The sequence below is a fragment of the Sinocyclocheilus rhinocerous genome, unplaced genomic scaffold (assembly GCF_001515625.1).
Source record: "Sinocyclocheilus rhinocerous isolate Xijiao unplaced genomic scaffold, SAMN03320098_v1.1 scaffold509, whole genome shotgun sequence".
NCBI lineage: Eukaryota > Metazoa > Chordata > Actinopteri > Cypriniformes > Cyprinidae > Sinocyclocheilus > Sinocyclocheilus rhinocerous.
In genome coordinates this window covers 1282705-1298773 of record NW_015652428.1, presented here as the reverse complement: position 1 = coordinate 1298773, position 16069 = coordinate 1282705, and the positions used below count along the sequence as shown (strand labels likewise).

General features: G+C 37.1%; 1 protein-coding gene across 1 annotated transcript in view; it reads left to right on the top strand.

Moving 5' to 3' along the window:
* The window catches only part of LOC107715118 (nuclear factor 1 A-type-like), a 37840-nt gene extending 21778 nt beyond the window's left edge, over positions 1 to 16062 (top strand). Inside the window, exons 5-7 of the mRNA XM_016521187.1 lie at positions 380 to 545; positions 787 to 878; positions 15769 to 16062. Coding sequence (XP_016376673.1) covers positions 380 to 545; positions 787 to 878; positions 15769 to 15783 — 273 coding nt within the window. The 3' untranslated portion in view covers positions 15784 to 16062. The remainder of the gene's footprint in view (positions 1 to 379; positions 546 to 786; positions 879 to 15768) is intronic.
* Positions 16063 to 16069: the final 7 nt, after the last annotated feature.

The window sequence follows — 16069 nt, the reverse complement described above, 5'->3', positions numbered from 1 at the left end:
ATTAAATAAAATAAATAAAAAATATTCATATATATAAACATTCTCGAAAGTAAATAATAAAAGGTAACCTAGCAATTTAAACTACAAATTACATGACAATATAAATGTGATACAGAATTCGCAGTCCTTTTGAGCTCTGGGCAAACTGATGTGGCCCTGATGGCTGGAGGAGAGACAGCGAGCGGTTTGGGTCATAGATTATGATCGGTGAAGTGCGCAAAGCAGCAGAATTTTTTATGACTAGGAGCAGCGAAAAATTGCTGAGCACATTCTCCTGACGTGCACGTGTGATACTTCTGTTGTGCCTGCTAGTCATATGTGTCCGGAAGTTGATACCCAGAGTGTGTTTTCATGTTTTTTATGTCCTCTTTCTATCCAGCCCAACGGGAGCAGTCATGGGAAGGTGCACAACCCGTTCCTGCCCACTCCCATGTTGCCGCCTCCTCCGCCTCCCCCAATGGCGCGACCCGTGCCCTTGCCCGTGCCAGACTCCAAACCTCCCTCCACCTCCACTGAGGGAGGCGGCAACTCCCCCACCTCTCCAAGTGAGTACTACAGCCCATCACCTGCTGTCACACTCAACACTTGATCCTGAACGCAAAGTGTCTCGGGTTTCCCAAGCATGTGAAAGCTTATCTTCAGTGTTTTTCATAATGAATAGAATTTCCCATCAAACATACGCAGTGTCCGTATCAAGCCTTCCTCTCAACAGCTGTACTGCTCCAGATACAATATTGATATTCATTTTGTGTGTGTGTGTGTGTGTGTTTGTTTAATTCACCACAGCCTACTCCACGCCGAGCACGTCTCCCGCTCAGCGCTTTGTCAGCGTGGGCCCCAGAGACCCCAGCTTTGTAAATATCCCTCAGCAGCCTCAGGTGAGTACACATGCACAGATCCACCGAATCCCTAAAAGTACATCAAGAGTGCTTGTTGTCTGTCATAATAGGCTTTCAGCACTGTTATGCCAGCTCATATAACTCGCTCACTCGCTGTGAGAGCTCATAGCTGATTTATTGTGTGTAATTGGCATGTTCAGACTCAGATTACACGGCACGGTGGACGCAACCTTGATTTATACCCCTCACACACATGTACAATCGCTTACATGCTACAAATTAGTTGTCATATGCTACAATTTATAATTTGACATGGCTGTTACAACATTTGGTCATTTTGAGGTTGTCAAGATCAACCAATAGCTGATAAAACAAACTGTTCATCTTCAATGAACATTTACTCAACATTTACTCAAGCATAAACAATTTATTATGAGTCAGTTCTATGTTGAGTAAATGTTGTTTAAACGTTAGTTAGTTTTTCGGTTATCAGTTTGTGCATTAGGCCTTTAAATCCAGTATTGGTACCGCAACTAATATATTAACGGAATAGTTCACCCAAAAATGAAAATTCTGTCACCATTAATCTGTATAAGTTTCTGTTTTCTGTTGAACACAAAAGATGATATTTTGAAGAATGTTGGTAACCAAGCAATTAACAGTAGCCATTGACTTCAATAGTATGGAAGAAAATACTATGGACATCAATGGCTACCGTCAACTGTTTGGTTATCAACATTCATTTTTGGGTGAACTATCCCTTTAATACAAATTGAAATGACTGTTACAACATTTGGCTGTTTTGAGGTGATCAGCCGATAACCAATAAACAGTGTTGCCAAGTCCGTGGTTTTCCCGTGGAATTGGGCTACTTTAACACTGTTGCCGTGGGTTGTTTTTCATGTCCGCGGGTTGAAGCGACTACAATAACATGATATTTATCCCCTGGAATGCGAATTTTAACTGGGGACCCCCTCGAAACACAATTGGGCTAGTTTTGGGATAGTTTTGAGTAGCGATTGGGCGGGTTTTCTTGTGAAAACCTGGCAACCCTGCCAATAACATAAGCTGTTAAACTTCAGTGAACATTTACACAACGTTTACTCAACATTTACTCAAGCATAAACGTTTTGTGATACAGAACAAAGCTAGTCACTTCAGCTCTCTTCGTGCTAGTTCCTAAGTCAGTTCTGTATTATAGTGTTAAATGTTGAGTAAATGTTGTGTAAACGTTCGTTTAAGTTTTAATGTCAAAAAATATTTAGACACTTAAGCCTTACCTAAAATTTATGAGTGTACTTGCAATAGATATAAGATTTCGAACCAGCTAGAGGTACACAGCCTATAACCCATAAACAGTGTTGCCAAGTCCGTCGTTTTCCCGGGGAATTGGGCTACTTTAACACTGTTGCCGTGGGTTGTTTTTCATGTCCGCGGGTTGAAGCGACTACAATAACATGATATTTATCCCCTGGAATGCGAATTTTAACTGGGGACCCCCTCGAAACACAATTGGGCTAGTTTTGGGATAGTTTTGAGTAGCGATTGGGCGGGTGTTCTTGTGAAAACCTGGCAACCCTGCCAATAACATAAGCTGTTAAACTTCAGTGAACATTTACACGTTTACTCAACATTTACTCAAGCATAAACGTTTTGTGATACAGAACAAAGCTAGTCATTTTAGCTCTCTTCGTGCTAGTTCATAAGTCAGTTCTGTATTATAGTGTTAAATGTTGAGTAAATGTTGTGTAAACGTTCGTTTAAGTTTTAATGTAAAAAAATATTTAGACACTTAAGCCTTACCTAAAATTTATGAGTGTACTTGCAATAGATATAAGATTTCGAACCAGCTAGCATTTATTTTACAACTAAAACAGGATGAACACAAATTTCAAGCAAACCTTTTCATTTAAAGTAGGTATCAAATGATCAAACATTGATATTAGGGATGTGCATCTCCATAACTGAGGCCAATTCGATACGCATCTCGATGCATAGCCAACGATACGATACATACAAATATATTAGAAATGATGCATCAGGATACAAATGCCAACTTGTATCCGATGCACAATATTTTTTACTTTTACGCTAATGCACCAATGCGAATCGGTGAATCTTACCATCCCTAATAGATATTATACTAGTCTGTAGTTATCATGAGTCATTTAAAACTCATATCGCTCAACATCTACTGTTAATATATTCATAAATGGACATCAGGATCACCCTGTTAATGTAAATGAACTTGTGTTTGTTTTTTGCAGTCGTGTAAATGCTAATACCTCTGAAATGCCGCCTGTAACCTTAATCGTCACACACACATATCTGCAATGACAAATACAGCCTGTACCGCCACCTGCACTCGCACAAACAGACAAAAAAAGAGCACGAGTTACCTCTGTAAATGCAGCTATAACACACCAACACACACACAGCTGAGATGATACCACGCTCATAGAGAAACGCTCAAGACTGGATTGGATCAGAGAGAGATTGTGTGTGTGTGTGTGTGTGTGTGTGTGTGTGTGTGATATGTCCGGAGGCCTGCAGCAGCCTCCCATCGATTTATTGACTGTGTCGCAGGCCGCAAGACACGCATCCCCCAGTAGAATGGAGGCAGGTGTTTGTCAGGCCGGCTGGGAGGGGAGCGGGGGGTTGTTATTATTTATTGTTTTTATTTATTTATTCCTCCTTCCCGCCTCTGCCTCCCCTTCTCTCTCTATCTCTCTCTCTCTCTCTGTCCTTCTCTCTATCACCTTTTCCTCTCTCCCTCCCTTTTTTTCGAGCTCATTTGGTGGCTAAGGTTCTGTCTCTCTATTTGTATATTTATCTGTGTGTACTAGGTTTCTACTGCTATTTATCTGTTCTTATGCTTGTTGCCTATTTAGGGGTTTGACAAATGGAGTTGTTATAGTTTTTTCAGTTCATTTTTGTTTTCATTTTGTAGTCCAGAGCACATAATTGCACTTCAGTTTTTGTTGTTTTGTAAACTTTTTGTAGTTTTTGAGTTTTATTTTGGTTAAAAAAAATTTTGTTTGTTTTTTTGTTGGTCATAAATAGTTGTACTGTATCAGTATATGTATATAATATGTATAAAATATAGTAATGTATATAATAAAATTTATTAATAAATCTATATATATATTGGGATAAAAGCACATCATTTTTAAATTATCGATATTAAATAATATCAATATTAAATTGATATTAAACAATATTTATTGTATACAGACACACACACACACATTATTATCATTTCTGATTCAATTCATATTTGGTTTTGTTTTATTCTCTAACACTCTGAAACATTATAGTCGCATTTTAGGTTTGTTGTTGTTTTGTAAACTTGAGTTTTGATTTTTAGTTTAGTTAATGAAAATATTTTTTGTTCTCATCTTACTATTTTAGTTTGTAACGCACTAACACTCTTAAACAGTCGCTTTTGTTTCAGTTAATTTTTGTTCTGTTTGTTTGTTCTTTCATTTGATGTTCAGGTCGCTTCATTTTAACATCGTAAAACGATGTTCATGTGAAAATGAACAAATAATCAGCCTTTCAAACACCTTAATTGATGCAAGCAGGTGCAAGGCAAAACACTGCTTGTTTGCTAATTTTATTATACAGTACTTATTTAAAAAGCAACTTTATCATTTTACTACATATCTGAAGTTGAAGTTTAGGCCATAACTTTGGTTTTTAAATAACTATGAGGATTTTCGCAAGCTATTTATCGTTCTATAGAAGCGAGGGCAGCGAAACTCTTAGATCAGCTGCGAGAGACATCTCCCAAGTGCCGTCACCCACTGTGTCAGTGAACTCTTTGAGGCTCTGTCTAGCCAGACAGTGATTGGACTGTGAGTTTATATTAAAGCACTGTATGAGTCTCAGACTGGCCATATTGACGAGCCTGTGACCCCACGGCAGGGTTCGGTCGCACCATTTCATTGGCCTAATAAGCTGGTGTGGACCACCCTGGGGCGGACAGGACAAAAGTTACCCGCGGTGGCCGGCGTGTTTCGGGGGTGGGGTACAAAAGAGAGCGAAAGTGACGGGCAGACGAGAATGATGTGACCCTAACTGTAAACATTCCTAGTGGCCCAGCCATGGTAACCAGGCAGAGAGCGAGAGACGGGACAGTATGATGGAGGGGTCTGCCATGGGAGGAGGGGACGGGAATGAAAGAGCAGGGTGGTGGGATGGTGGCAGCAATATTAAATACTTATAATTTTAAATATAAATGCAGCATTTTATGCAGTGTATTTGTTACACATTATGTACAATATATAATTGCGTACAAATTGTATATGCATTATGACACTGTATATCAAATTAAATAAATAATTATTACATAAAATAATATTTGAAAAATGTGAAGAAAAATTTTTTTTTTGTAATAAATAAAATATGTTTTTAATAATTTGTGTAATAAAATATTTAATATATATTAAAAAAAAAATTTTTTTTGGAGTAATAGAAATTATAAATGTTTTTATGTAATAAAAAATACATCATATATATATTTGAACCCTGATCTGCTTGCATGCTTCACAAAAACCAAAATCAATCAATTCTGATCAATAAAGCACAGAAAAACTGCAAACACACATGCACAGGCCCGTAATCTGCGTTTAATTGCGCAGCGTGCAGGGACTGTAGCCTGACCCCGGTCCCAAAGCAGTGCAGATAAAGCAATGATTCATAAACAGCATTTTTAATCAGAATGCGCTGGGAGGAACTGTGTGTGATGGGGAGCGCAGATAGGCACTGCAATGTGACATGCACACACACACACACACACGCAGGCAGTAAATCGCCCCATAGAGGCCGAGATGAGAATGCCGGCACCCTTGGCTTTTATTCGCTTCCTATAAACGTTAGCATGCGGGAGAGATAACATCAGTAATTGACTCTTGTCCTCCACGTCAATTTGCCGTAGTTAAGCATCTGCGGAGACATCCCCACAAAACACGCCTAACGATTATTACTCTAATTCATAATAAATGTTCATTCCAGAGACAAAGAAACCCCAAAAGCCTGCAGGGAAGGCAATGCCTCCTTAATAGTGTTGTTTAAACTAATTTTCACCCACGTGCGTTTCCTCCCAAAGCCAGAAGAGGGCAGCGCGCCAGACTGCCGGACACACAAATTAATTACCCAAGATTGATTTCAGCTCTATGCTCCGTGTCACACCCCAGAAAATCACAGGCTGCTGTTTCTGTCAGAGCACATACACGCTTCCACAAATCTGAAACGGGGACGAGAAGAGTGACCGTTTCCCTCACACCTGCGAACATCGCCGCTCCTCCGCCGCTGCCGCTCTAATAATAAACAACATGAATATGTTTATATCCCCCTCAGGTGTGAGCTGTTTGTTTGGGGTCATCTAATGGACTGCCGCGCTCCGTTTTCTTTTTTCCTCCATAGCGTCTGATGGCAAAATGTAAATAAATAATGTAGTAAATGTCTGCGGGGTCCCGCAGGGAGCTGTAATACGTGGCTGGGCGGTTTGGGTTTGAGATGGCTTTTATAAGCACTGCTCTCCAGGCCCGGGCTGGTTTGCATTACATGAGGCTGAATTCCTCTGAGATGACACTCATCCTCAGGCACTTTAGCGCTGCTGCTGACTCAGCACTCCTCCGTCCTGATGAGATTACTCCTGCCATTGACAGCCAGTTAAAGGACCAGACCAAGATTCCCAGCCCCCCGTTTCTGTCGCTCTTCTATCTCTTCAGATCGTTCTTCCTTAATCTCTACCACCTGACTTTCTCGTATTTCTCATTCCTCTACGCAATCGCCCCAACTTGTTTAACTCCCACTTGGTTTTAACTGGAAAAATTCTGGCATGTCGTTGCAAACCTGTATGATTTAAAAGAGATATTTTGAAGAATGTGCTGGTTGCACGTGAATGAATGAGGATTGAGGCTTTCGTAAAAGTGGTCCATGTGACTCATCTGCTGTATTCCAAGTTTTCTGAAGATTCACGATACTTTTGTGAAAAAAATCAGGTTGTTATTCACTGATAATCTTCCACTCCAGTGAGCTGGTGAGCCCAATTCATGAACGAATCATTTACTAGTTTAGTTAAGTGAATTATTCACTAGTTTGGTGAACTGAATCAATAAAAAGATCAGTTTCAAAAGATTGGTTTGTTCACAAGTAATTCAGACCAGTTTTGAGAACATTTTTATTATTACAATTAAATATTTACTAAAAATATTATTATCCTCCCCTATAGGTATTATATATATGTATGTGTATGTATATATTATTAGCTGTTTGTTTGCTGCACTGTTTTTGAAATCATTTAGTTCTATGAACTGTATCAACTGATTCGATGAAGAGATCCAATTCAAACAAATTATCAGTTAACAAATCATTCAAACTAGTTTTATAAACTGAATCAACTGATTCCTTGAAAAGATCCAGTTCAAATAATGAGTTGTTCACAAATCATCCAAACTAGTTTCTGAACTGCATTAACTGAAGATCTCATTAAAACAAATGAGTTGATCACAGATCATTCAGACAGGTTTTGTGAACATTTTCACACATCATTCAAGCTATTTTTCCGAACTGCATCAATTGATTCACTGAAAAGATCCAATTCAAAATAACGACTTGTTTATAAATCATTCAGATTAGTTTTATGAACTGAATTAATGGATTCACTAAAAAAAGTTCTGTTTCAAAAGAATGAGTGAACTGACATTTTTACAAATCATTCAAACTATTTTTATGAACTGCACCAACTGATTCACTGAAATGATCCACTTCAAAAGAATGACTTGTTTACAAATCATTCAAACTATTTTTGTGAACTGAATCAACTGATTCACTCTAAAGATCTCATTTAAAAGAATGATTCGTTCATTCGTACTGTACTTCTCTCATGAATGAATTTCAGTCAGTTTCTCACACAAAGTTAGAGTATTTTTGAAATATATCACACGAGTCATATGGATCACTTTCATGATACTTTTATGGTTCCTTTGTGTGAAAACTTCAGTCCCCATTCATTGTTCATTGTAGTGTTCAAAATTGTCTTTTGTGTTCCACCAAATATAAAGTCAGTCATACAGGTTTGGAATTACATGAGAGTGAATAAATCAGCATTTTTATTTTTGGGTGAACTATCCCTTTAACTGAGTTTCAATCTGTCTCTCAGTCTATTAACCGTTACCGTTGCATTTCATTTCCTTTCTCCTTCCTTTTCCTCTCTCTGAAGTCTATTTCTGCGTGTCTTACCTTGTATTGCTCTAGCAGATGTGCTGCAATGTGTGTTTGGTGTGTGTTATTTGCATGAGGTTCCTTCCCCTCCGCCCCTCTCCTTTCACTACATTAATACAGCTTTCACCTTGAAGGCTTTCAAACGGGACACTAAGGCTATTGATGGAAAAACTACAGCTATCTATCCGTCAATTACAAGCGCTGATGTACGTCCTTTAAAACCAAGCCCACTTACGGCGAGAGCTCCGATTCATTTTAGCGAATAAGCATGTTAGGACCGTTTGCTTCAGTGATTAAAAAAAGTCACTCAATAGTCTATCCATCCATCTCTCTATACACACACTTACTGTATTATTTTAAATTATAGACATGTATGTGTATATATAATTTTGTGCATATATACAGGTGCATCTCAATAAATTAGAATGTCGTGGAAAAGTTCATTTATTTCAGTAATTCAACTCAAATTGTGAAACTCGTGTATTAAATAAATTCAATGCACACAGACTGAAGTAGTTTAAGTCTTTGGTTCTTTTAATTGTGATGATTTCCAAAATCATCTCAATTAAAAGAACCAAAGACTTAAACTACTTCAGTCTGTGTGCATTGAATTTATTTAATACACGAGTTTCACAATTTGAGTTGAATTACTGAAATAAATGAACTTTTCCACGACATTCTAATTTATTGAGATGCACCTGGTATATATATATAGCAAAACGGCAGTGATTTCTCACACAATAATTTACAATTTATTATGGATATGTATAATATGTTTATTAATTTTAATTATTTTTATATTTTAAAATTATTCCATTTTATTTATTTATTATTTACAAAATTATAAACAGTATACACATATTTTTACGTGTGATATTTTTATTTTATATATGTGTGTGCAAACCAAACAGATGTCTAATTATAATTACAATTTAATATTTACAACAATATATAAATATTTATAATAATAATAATATGTATTTACAATTTAATAATGATATTTACTTATATAAATAGGGTGACCATATGTGCCATTTTTACGGGACATGTCCTGGCCAGGATTTCTATATTGCCTAAAATATCCGGGTTTTGGCTGTTTGCGCTGCGCAGACCGATCGGTGTATGACATCCGTGAGAGCTATAAAGAGCAGACGCTCCTTATGCTTTCGAATCGCTCTCACGGTACTTTGATGTCAAACACCGATCGATCTAGTACTGTGTTCAAAATATCAATACGACGATGTATCGTCACAGAGATTTGGGGGCCTCTGTATCGTGATACGTATCGTATCGTGACTTTGCTGGTGATACACAGCCCTAGATCGATCTGTGCAGTGCCGCTTGAAGTCAAAAGAACGAACAAACACATCTAATCTGTACGTGCATTTGCATCGCTTTGACTGTTCTCTGTAGATCCCACCTTCTCACGCGCCACGATTGGTCGATTATGTACAATGCCTGGACGTTATTGGTCGAGATACTTTTCAATCATTACCTTCAGCAAGTATGAAAACAGGAAAACAAAGCCAAATATAGAAATCCTGGCCCACCCTATATATAAATGATTTAATAAAAATATTTTAAAATGCAAAAAAGCATTATATGTTAAATATATGAAATACATTATATATTTTATTATTATACATTAAATATTTAATATATAAATTATTGTTTTTGTTATTATTAAATTTGAAATATTATAAATATTTTACAAATTTATGATATATTTTGAAAATGTAAAATTCAGAAATATTCATAAAATATAAAAATATTTTCCCCAAATATTCCCCAAATTAAATATGTAAATGTGTCAAATGCTTATGATCCTTACTTCATTGTATTACATTTTCAAAATTTTTGCCATTTTTTGTCACAAAATGGATGAAGCTTCAAAACCTTTTACATCACTACCAGAATTAAAATGAATGGATTCACAATGGTTTCCGATTCTCTTGTGTTAGTGCAGTTCTCCCCTACAGCCAAGTGAATCACAAACGCTCAAATGAATCATTAAAAAGAGCTGATTTAAAAATACAATTCATTTGGGAATTGGACATCTCAAAACCCCACAACAACCCTCTGTGACTTCACATGGCTAATGCTAACCGCAGGCCACAATGTCACTGTAGTTGCATGGAAATGACTTAATCCCGTACATATCCTTCCTGCCAAAGCGAACACAAACAGCGGAGTGTGTTGACTCCGTGTGGGTGGCTTGAAGCTCTGTCCAAACAGAACCTTTAGGAAAAAGAAACGGTCCATTAAGATGCTGCTCTGAGACCATGTTTGTATGGTTGTTTGAACAGGCCGAGGTATCGTACAGTTGTACGAAGTTGGTCAGTGATCGCGGATCATCTCGTGTGCGACCCGCGGGACGCCTGGCTCTCCCCGCACCAGTTTCGTTAGTTTTTTCTGCTGAATCTTGCTTTTTCAATCCCAATCCCGCTCTCTTTCTGGGCCTGCAGCGTGATTCGGTCTCCTGACAGATGAAGGAGGAGATACTGAGAGGTTGAACCCCATAATCTGGGATTGCTGTTGTGTTTAAGTCTTCAGTAACACTTTATTTTAAGGTGTCCTTGTTACACATGTTACATGTACTTACTATTATAATAACAATTAATTATGCATAATTACATGCAAGTAACCCTAAGCCAAACACTAATCCTAACCCTAACCATATAGTAAGTACATGTAGTTAATTAATATTACTCAGTACTTATATGTATAATTACACTGTAACAAGGACACCTTAAAATAAAGTGTAACCAAGTCTTCCAAGATGAACTATCCCACAGTGCAACTGTTCTTGTTAGGAAGTGATCCTTTTACACTTGATGTTTTATTACGGGTACGTTTTTACACCGATCTAGGTTCTGTCACCCCTAATTAAATCTTAACATCATTCATTAGTTGAGAGTCTATAAAACTGATCCGGATGTGTGTGAAACCACTTTAATTCCTCTGGCACAGCGTTCCTCTTCACCGCTAAGGACTTTTTGCAGCTGAGAGCCAATGAAAAGATTCATTAGTGCTGCTTGCTAAGGCAAGAATCATCATTATTATTGATAATATTTAGAATTTGTATTTTTATTGTAGTAGTCTAATGATTATTTACTTGTTTAGCATTGTGTATTGTGTCAGAAATTAAGCATTAATTAATTTGTTTTTGCATATTGGTTACTGGTTACTTAAACAGTAAAATAATCTGTATCATATCAGTCGATCTATGAAAATGATTATTAGTTGATCTCTCGCAAGCACCTCTCTGATATTCCACAGAATGTGTCAAAATATAGTTTCTAATTGATTTATACAAGATTGTTTTCTCTTTATTTAGCTGCGTTTGTTCTGGTTCTGAAAGGCCGCCCGTGTTGCAAGCGCAAGAATGACAGGTTGTAATTTCACACGTTTTATTGTCTGTCTGTCTGGTTCCCCTCTGTGCTCCTGCATGCTGTGTATCTGCAGACTAAATCACAGCTGTCAGCACAGCCTCTGTGCTGTAACATAAGCCCACTGTCCACAAAGTTACAGGGTGTATCGGAGAGAACCCAACACGCTCCTGCTCTCTGTGCACAACGCCGTCTCCAAAAGTCTTCTTAGGACAGGAGAGGGAGGGGGGGATGGGGAGGAAAAGTTTCAGAGCGGTCGAGCCGATATAGACAAAGACACAAGGAAGCTGCACTGCACCGGAGCGCAGAAGTCCAGAGTCAGCAACTTCTATTGATTAAAAACTAACCTTCCAGTTTCTCCGCTGCACTTGCGGTGAGCAATAGAATTTAAACGAGCCGTGAGCTAGAGCCTTACTCTCCGATGTCTGGGACATTTCCAACCTGATAGAAGCCACTCACATTTCATTCTTCTTAACTACATTAGATCATTTACCGATTTAGCCTGTTGAAGCTTTCTGTGTAGCCTAGAACAGTGTTTCCCAACCTTTCTTTAGTCGTGGCACCCTTTGGAAATTGTAACAAATTTGTGGCACCGTACAAAATTAATTTTGTCACAGTATTTTGCTTGATTTCTGAGTGGACTTTGCTGTTCCGATGAGCATGAACGGTATATGAGTGGAGCACTCACATGGGCCGTGAGCGACTGAGCGGAGCACACACACGCATAGAGCGGGATAATACGCAGAGCGTCACACCACGTGAAAGTGAATCCTGAGCGGTGAACTCATTTTCGGCAGCCGGAATTTCAGTGCATCTCTAATTATTGGCGACATCAGAAATGGATATTATATAATAGCTGCTTTTTCTAACAAAATATTCAAAATGCATATAATTATTTAAAATAATTTAATAGTATTCACATATATCTTTAGTGTAAGGCACTTTGTATGTTACATATTGTATGTGTGATATAACAAAAATTTAAAATTCACTTTTTATGAAGTGTTTATATAATACATTCAAATATAAAAAATGCGTATAATTATTGAAAATAAATAATATTCACATATACTTTTAGTGCAATGTGTCATATGTATATATTATAAGTTATTATATAACAAATATAAGTGTGCATGTAAAACACATTAAAACATTCAAAATGCATTAAATAAAATTATTAAATTATATTTACATATACCTTTTTATATAAGAAAATATGCACTTTATATACTGTCCGTCTATATAGTGCATTAATGTATGGTCTGGGAGGAGACCGATCTTAATTGAATAAAAGTTTGCAATAATGACAGAAAATAATAAATTGTGACTCTGGTGTGCAGCCTTGTTTTGTAATTAGAAGGCAGTCCTTCAGCGCTTTATTCTGATTGGCTGAAAACTCAGTGGGCTTAATTAATCACGGCTGCTGATTGGTGGACAGCATGCATGCATGATGAGCTGAGATGTGGGAGGAGCGAGCGAATCACTGCACACTTTGAATCAATAGCGTGTGTATTTGCAGCAGGGGCTGGATGGGACGGGACGGGGCGGATCGCATCGCATCGCTCGGACAGAACGCCAGCCAGAAAGAGAATAGCAAGAAAGGGAGCAGGTGATAAGAGAGGGAGAGAAAGAAAGAGGGATAAGGGCCTTGCTAATGATAGTCACGTATACGACTGTCTGGTTGTCCCTGGCAACCAGACATGATGTAACACCAGGATGAACTTGAACTTGGTGGGAGGAGGGAAGTTGGAAAGAGGAGGGGAGAACGGAGTGAAAAAAGTGGGCGAGAACCGAACGACACTTGCTCACTTGCTGGAAACGTGAACAATGGAGCACAGCAATCAATAAGCCCATTTCACTGAAGGATTACAGGGGTGCAGCGCGCTAACCTCACCACTCCAGTCCACAGACACCCGTGTGCTCTGTGTGGCGGAAAGCGCTGTACAGGCATTCAGAGACAGGGAACAGATGGACAGGAACAGGAAAAAAGACAATGTTGTTGAGCTGAGCCCTCACAGAGTCAAGCACCGTCTTAAGACCTCACCACGCTGATACATAAGTGATCCGATAAGAAAACAACAAGCAGTTTATGCTTTTCTTTTTGCCATTATAATACAGATACTGAATGAATTATAGGTCTGGGAGTTATAACAAGTCTTAAACCTTCCAAGGAAGGTAAAAACAAAAGGATTGGGGGTCTAAGTTGACATGAAACTGCAGTCACTTTTTTTTTTTGCAGTGTGGAATAGTTTTGAATGTGTATATTCAGCTAGAAAAGAAATGCAGGACAAGACCTGATTTTATCCTTTGAGAAGTGATTGAATCATGAAAGTGGTCTTTTTATGACAGGTAGTTGGAAATACATTTTGATGATAAAACAGTTATTTTTTAATTAACATGCACTGATGAGTCTTGCACAATAACATCAGGAACCTGTATTAATTAAGGTAAAAAGTAAGTTTTGTTATAGCTTTACATATTGCAATTATATCACAAATGAACTTTAATAAATAAAAATGAGAAAACTATACAATGATTAAATTATGAAATAAATAATAAAATACATTTATATTTAATATATTAAAATGTAATTAATATATTATACATTTATTTTAAATGGGATTTAAAAACATTTTTAGAAATATAAGTAAAAATATAATACAATAATTTTTTTTGTATTTTAATTAGAATGATAAAGCAGACTTGGGGTCGGGGTCATTACGATTTTAATGTTTTTGAAAGAAGTCTCTTATGCTGAGCAAGTCTGCATTTGATTAAAAATACAGTAAAAACAGCAGTATTAGGAAATATTATGACAATTTAAAGTAACTGTTTTCTACGATATTTTAAAATGTAATTTATTCCTGTGATACATTTTCAGCATCATCAGTGTCACATGATCCTTCAGAAATCATTTTAATATGCAGATCTGCAGATCTCAAGAAACATTTCTTTTTATTATCAATGATGAAAACAGTTGTGCTGCTTCATATTTTTATGGAAACTGATACATTTATAGGATTCTTTAAAAAAAAAACAGAAAGGTAAAAAAGAAGCATTTATTTGAAATATAAATCTTTTTACTGTCACTTTTAATGCATCCTTGCTGAAAAAAATGTAATTTCTTTAACGCTTTAACTTTCACCCCTAAAAGGAGCTAATGAAAATAATCATTTAACTTAAAATTCTTATTAGTAGACATCTAATAAATAGCCCCAAGCACTTTTTTTTTTAAATTTATGTTTTATATAAAACTACCGTACGGTTGAGTTGTCAGTCCATGGTAAATCTTGATTTAAATTCAGAGAACTATTTCTATTAGTTATTTTCCAATAATAAACATTCCTTTAATTTTATTAGTATCTTGGAAACATTTCATAACCTTTAGGGTCCACAAAGATAAAAAAATTTATTTAAGTGTCTCTATAATATATATAGACATAGCAATATATATATGTTTTATATAAAACTACCGTACGGTTGTGTTGTCAGTCCATGGTAAATCTTGATTTAAATTCAGAGAACTATTTCTATTAGTTATTTTCCAATAATAAACATTCCTTTAACTTTATTAGTATCTTGGAAACATTTCATAACCTTTAGGGTCCACAAAGATAAAAAATTTTATTTAAGTGTCTCTATAATATATATAGACATAGCAATATATATGTTATATGATGTCCTTTACAGACATATCAACCGTACGGTCACGCATGATTTTGGATAATTATGGTAAATAAACATTTTTGCATTTCTCATATATTTTGCTATATTTCTGTTCTTTACCCTCTACCCTATTCACAACAACATTATGGTTTCATCCCTGCTTCCTTAATTGCTTGTTTGACCCTATTATCTGATGACTGACCAGCACCATTCTCCCTTCTGTGTGACTGACTGAAGTTTGTAAACTGCTGCTGTCTCTTGAAAACTGGAAATTCCCAAACCCCCCATGGCGACAGCAGACACAGAGATGGGGCAGTACAGCTGTGGAAAGATTGCTCTCATCTCTTCCTTTTGATAGATTTATTCCCTATCAAATTAAGCTCAACCGTACAGCAGAGTTATCAGTTAAAGTGTTAAAAAAAAAAAAAAATCTGACACCAAACTTTTGAACAGTAGTGTAATAAAATTAAAAATTATAATGATTTTCAAAAGTCAGATTGATGCCCAAAATTAACTAAATGAACCAGCTTAACACTTGAAAGTTATTATATAGTTCACACACTGCTGATGATACTGATTGTTCACTGAAAACATGAAGTTGCAAACCAAACCTCACCGATCTGTTCCTCTCTGTCTCATTGCAGTGGTACCTGGGCTAAAGACTCCCGACACGGACTGGCCGCTCCCGAGGTCACATGACCACCCCCTCTGTCTCCCCTGAGTACGACCCGCAAACATGTACACCAGTCTGAACAGAGAGAAGCCACTTGCTGCCCCAGTACCGGACAGACCCACAGCATGGCTCCAGCAGAACCCCGCCAAGCCCTGGAACAAGAGGAACGCGCTTACACCCACTTACTATATATCTATATAGTCCATGTGTATTCTTCCATATGTATGGTTTACATGCCTATATTCATATATAGTAGCTGTCCAGCTCTTCTG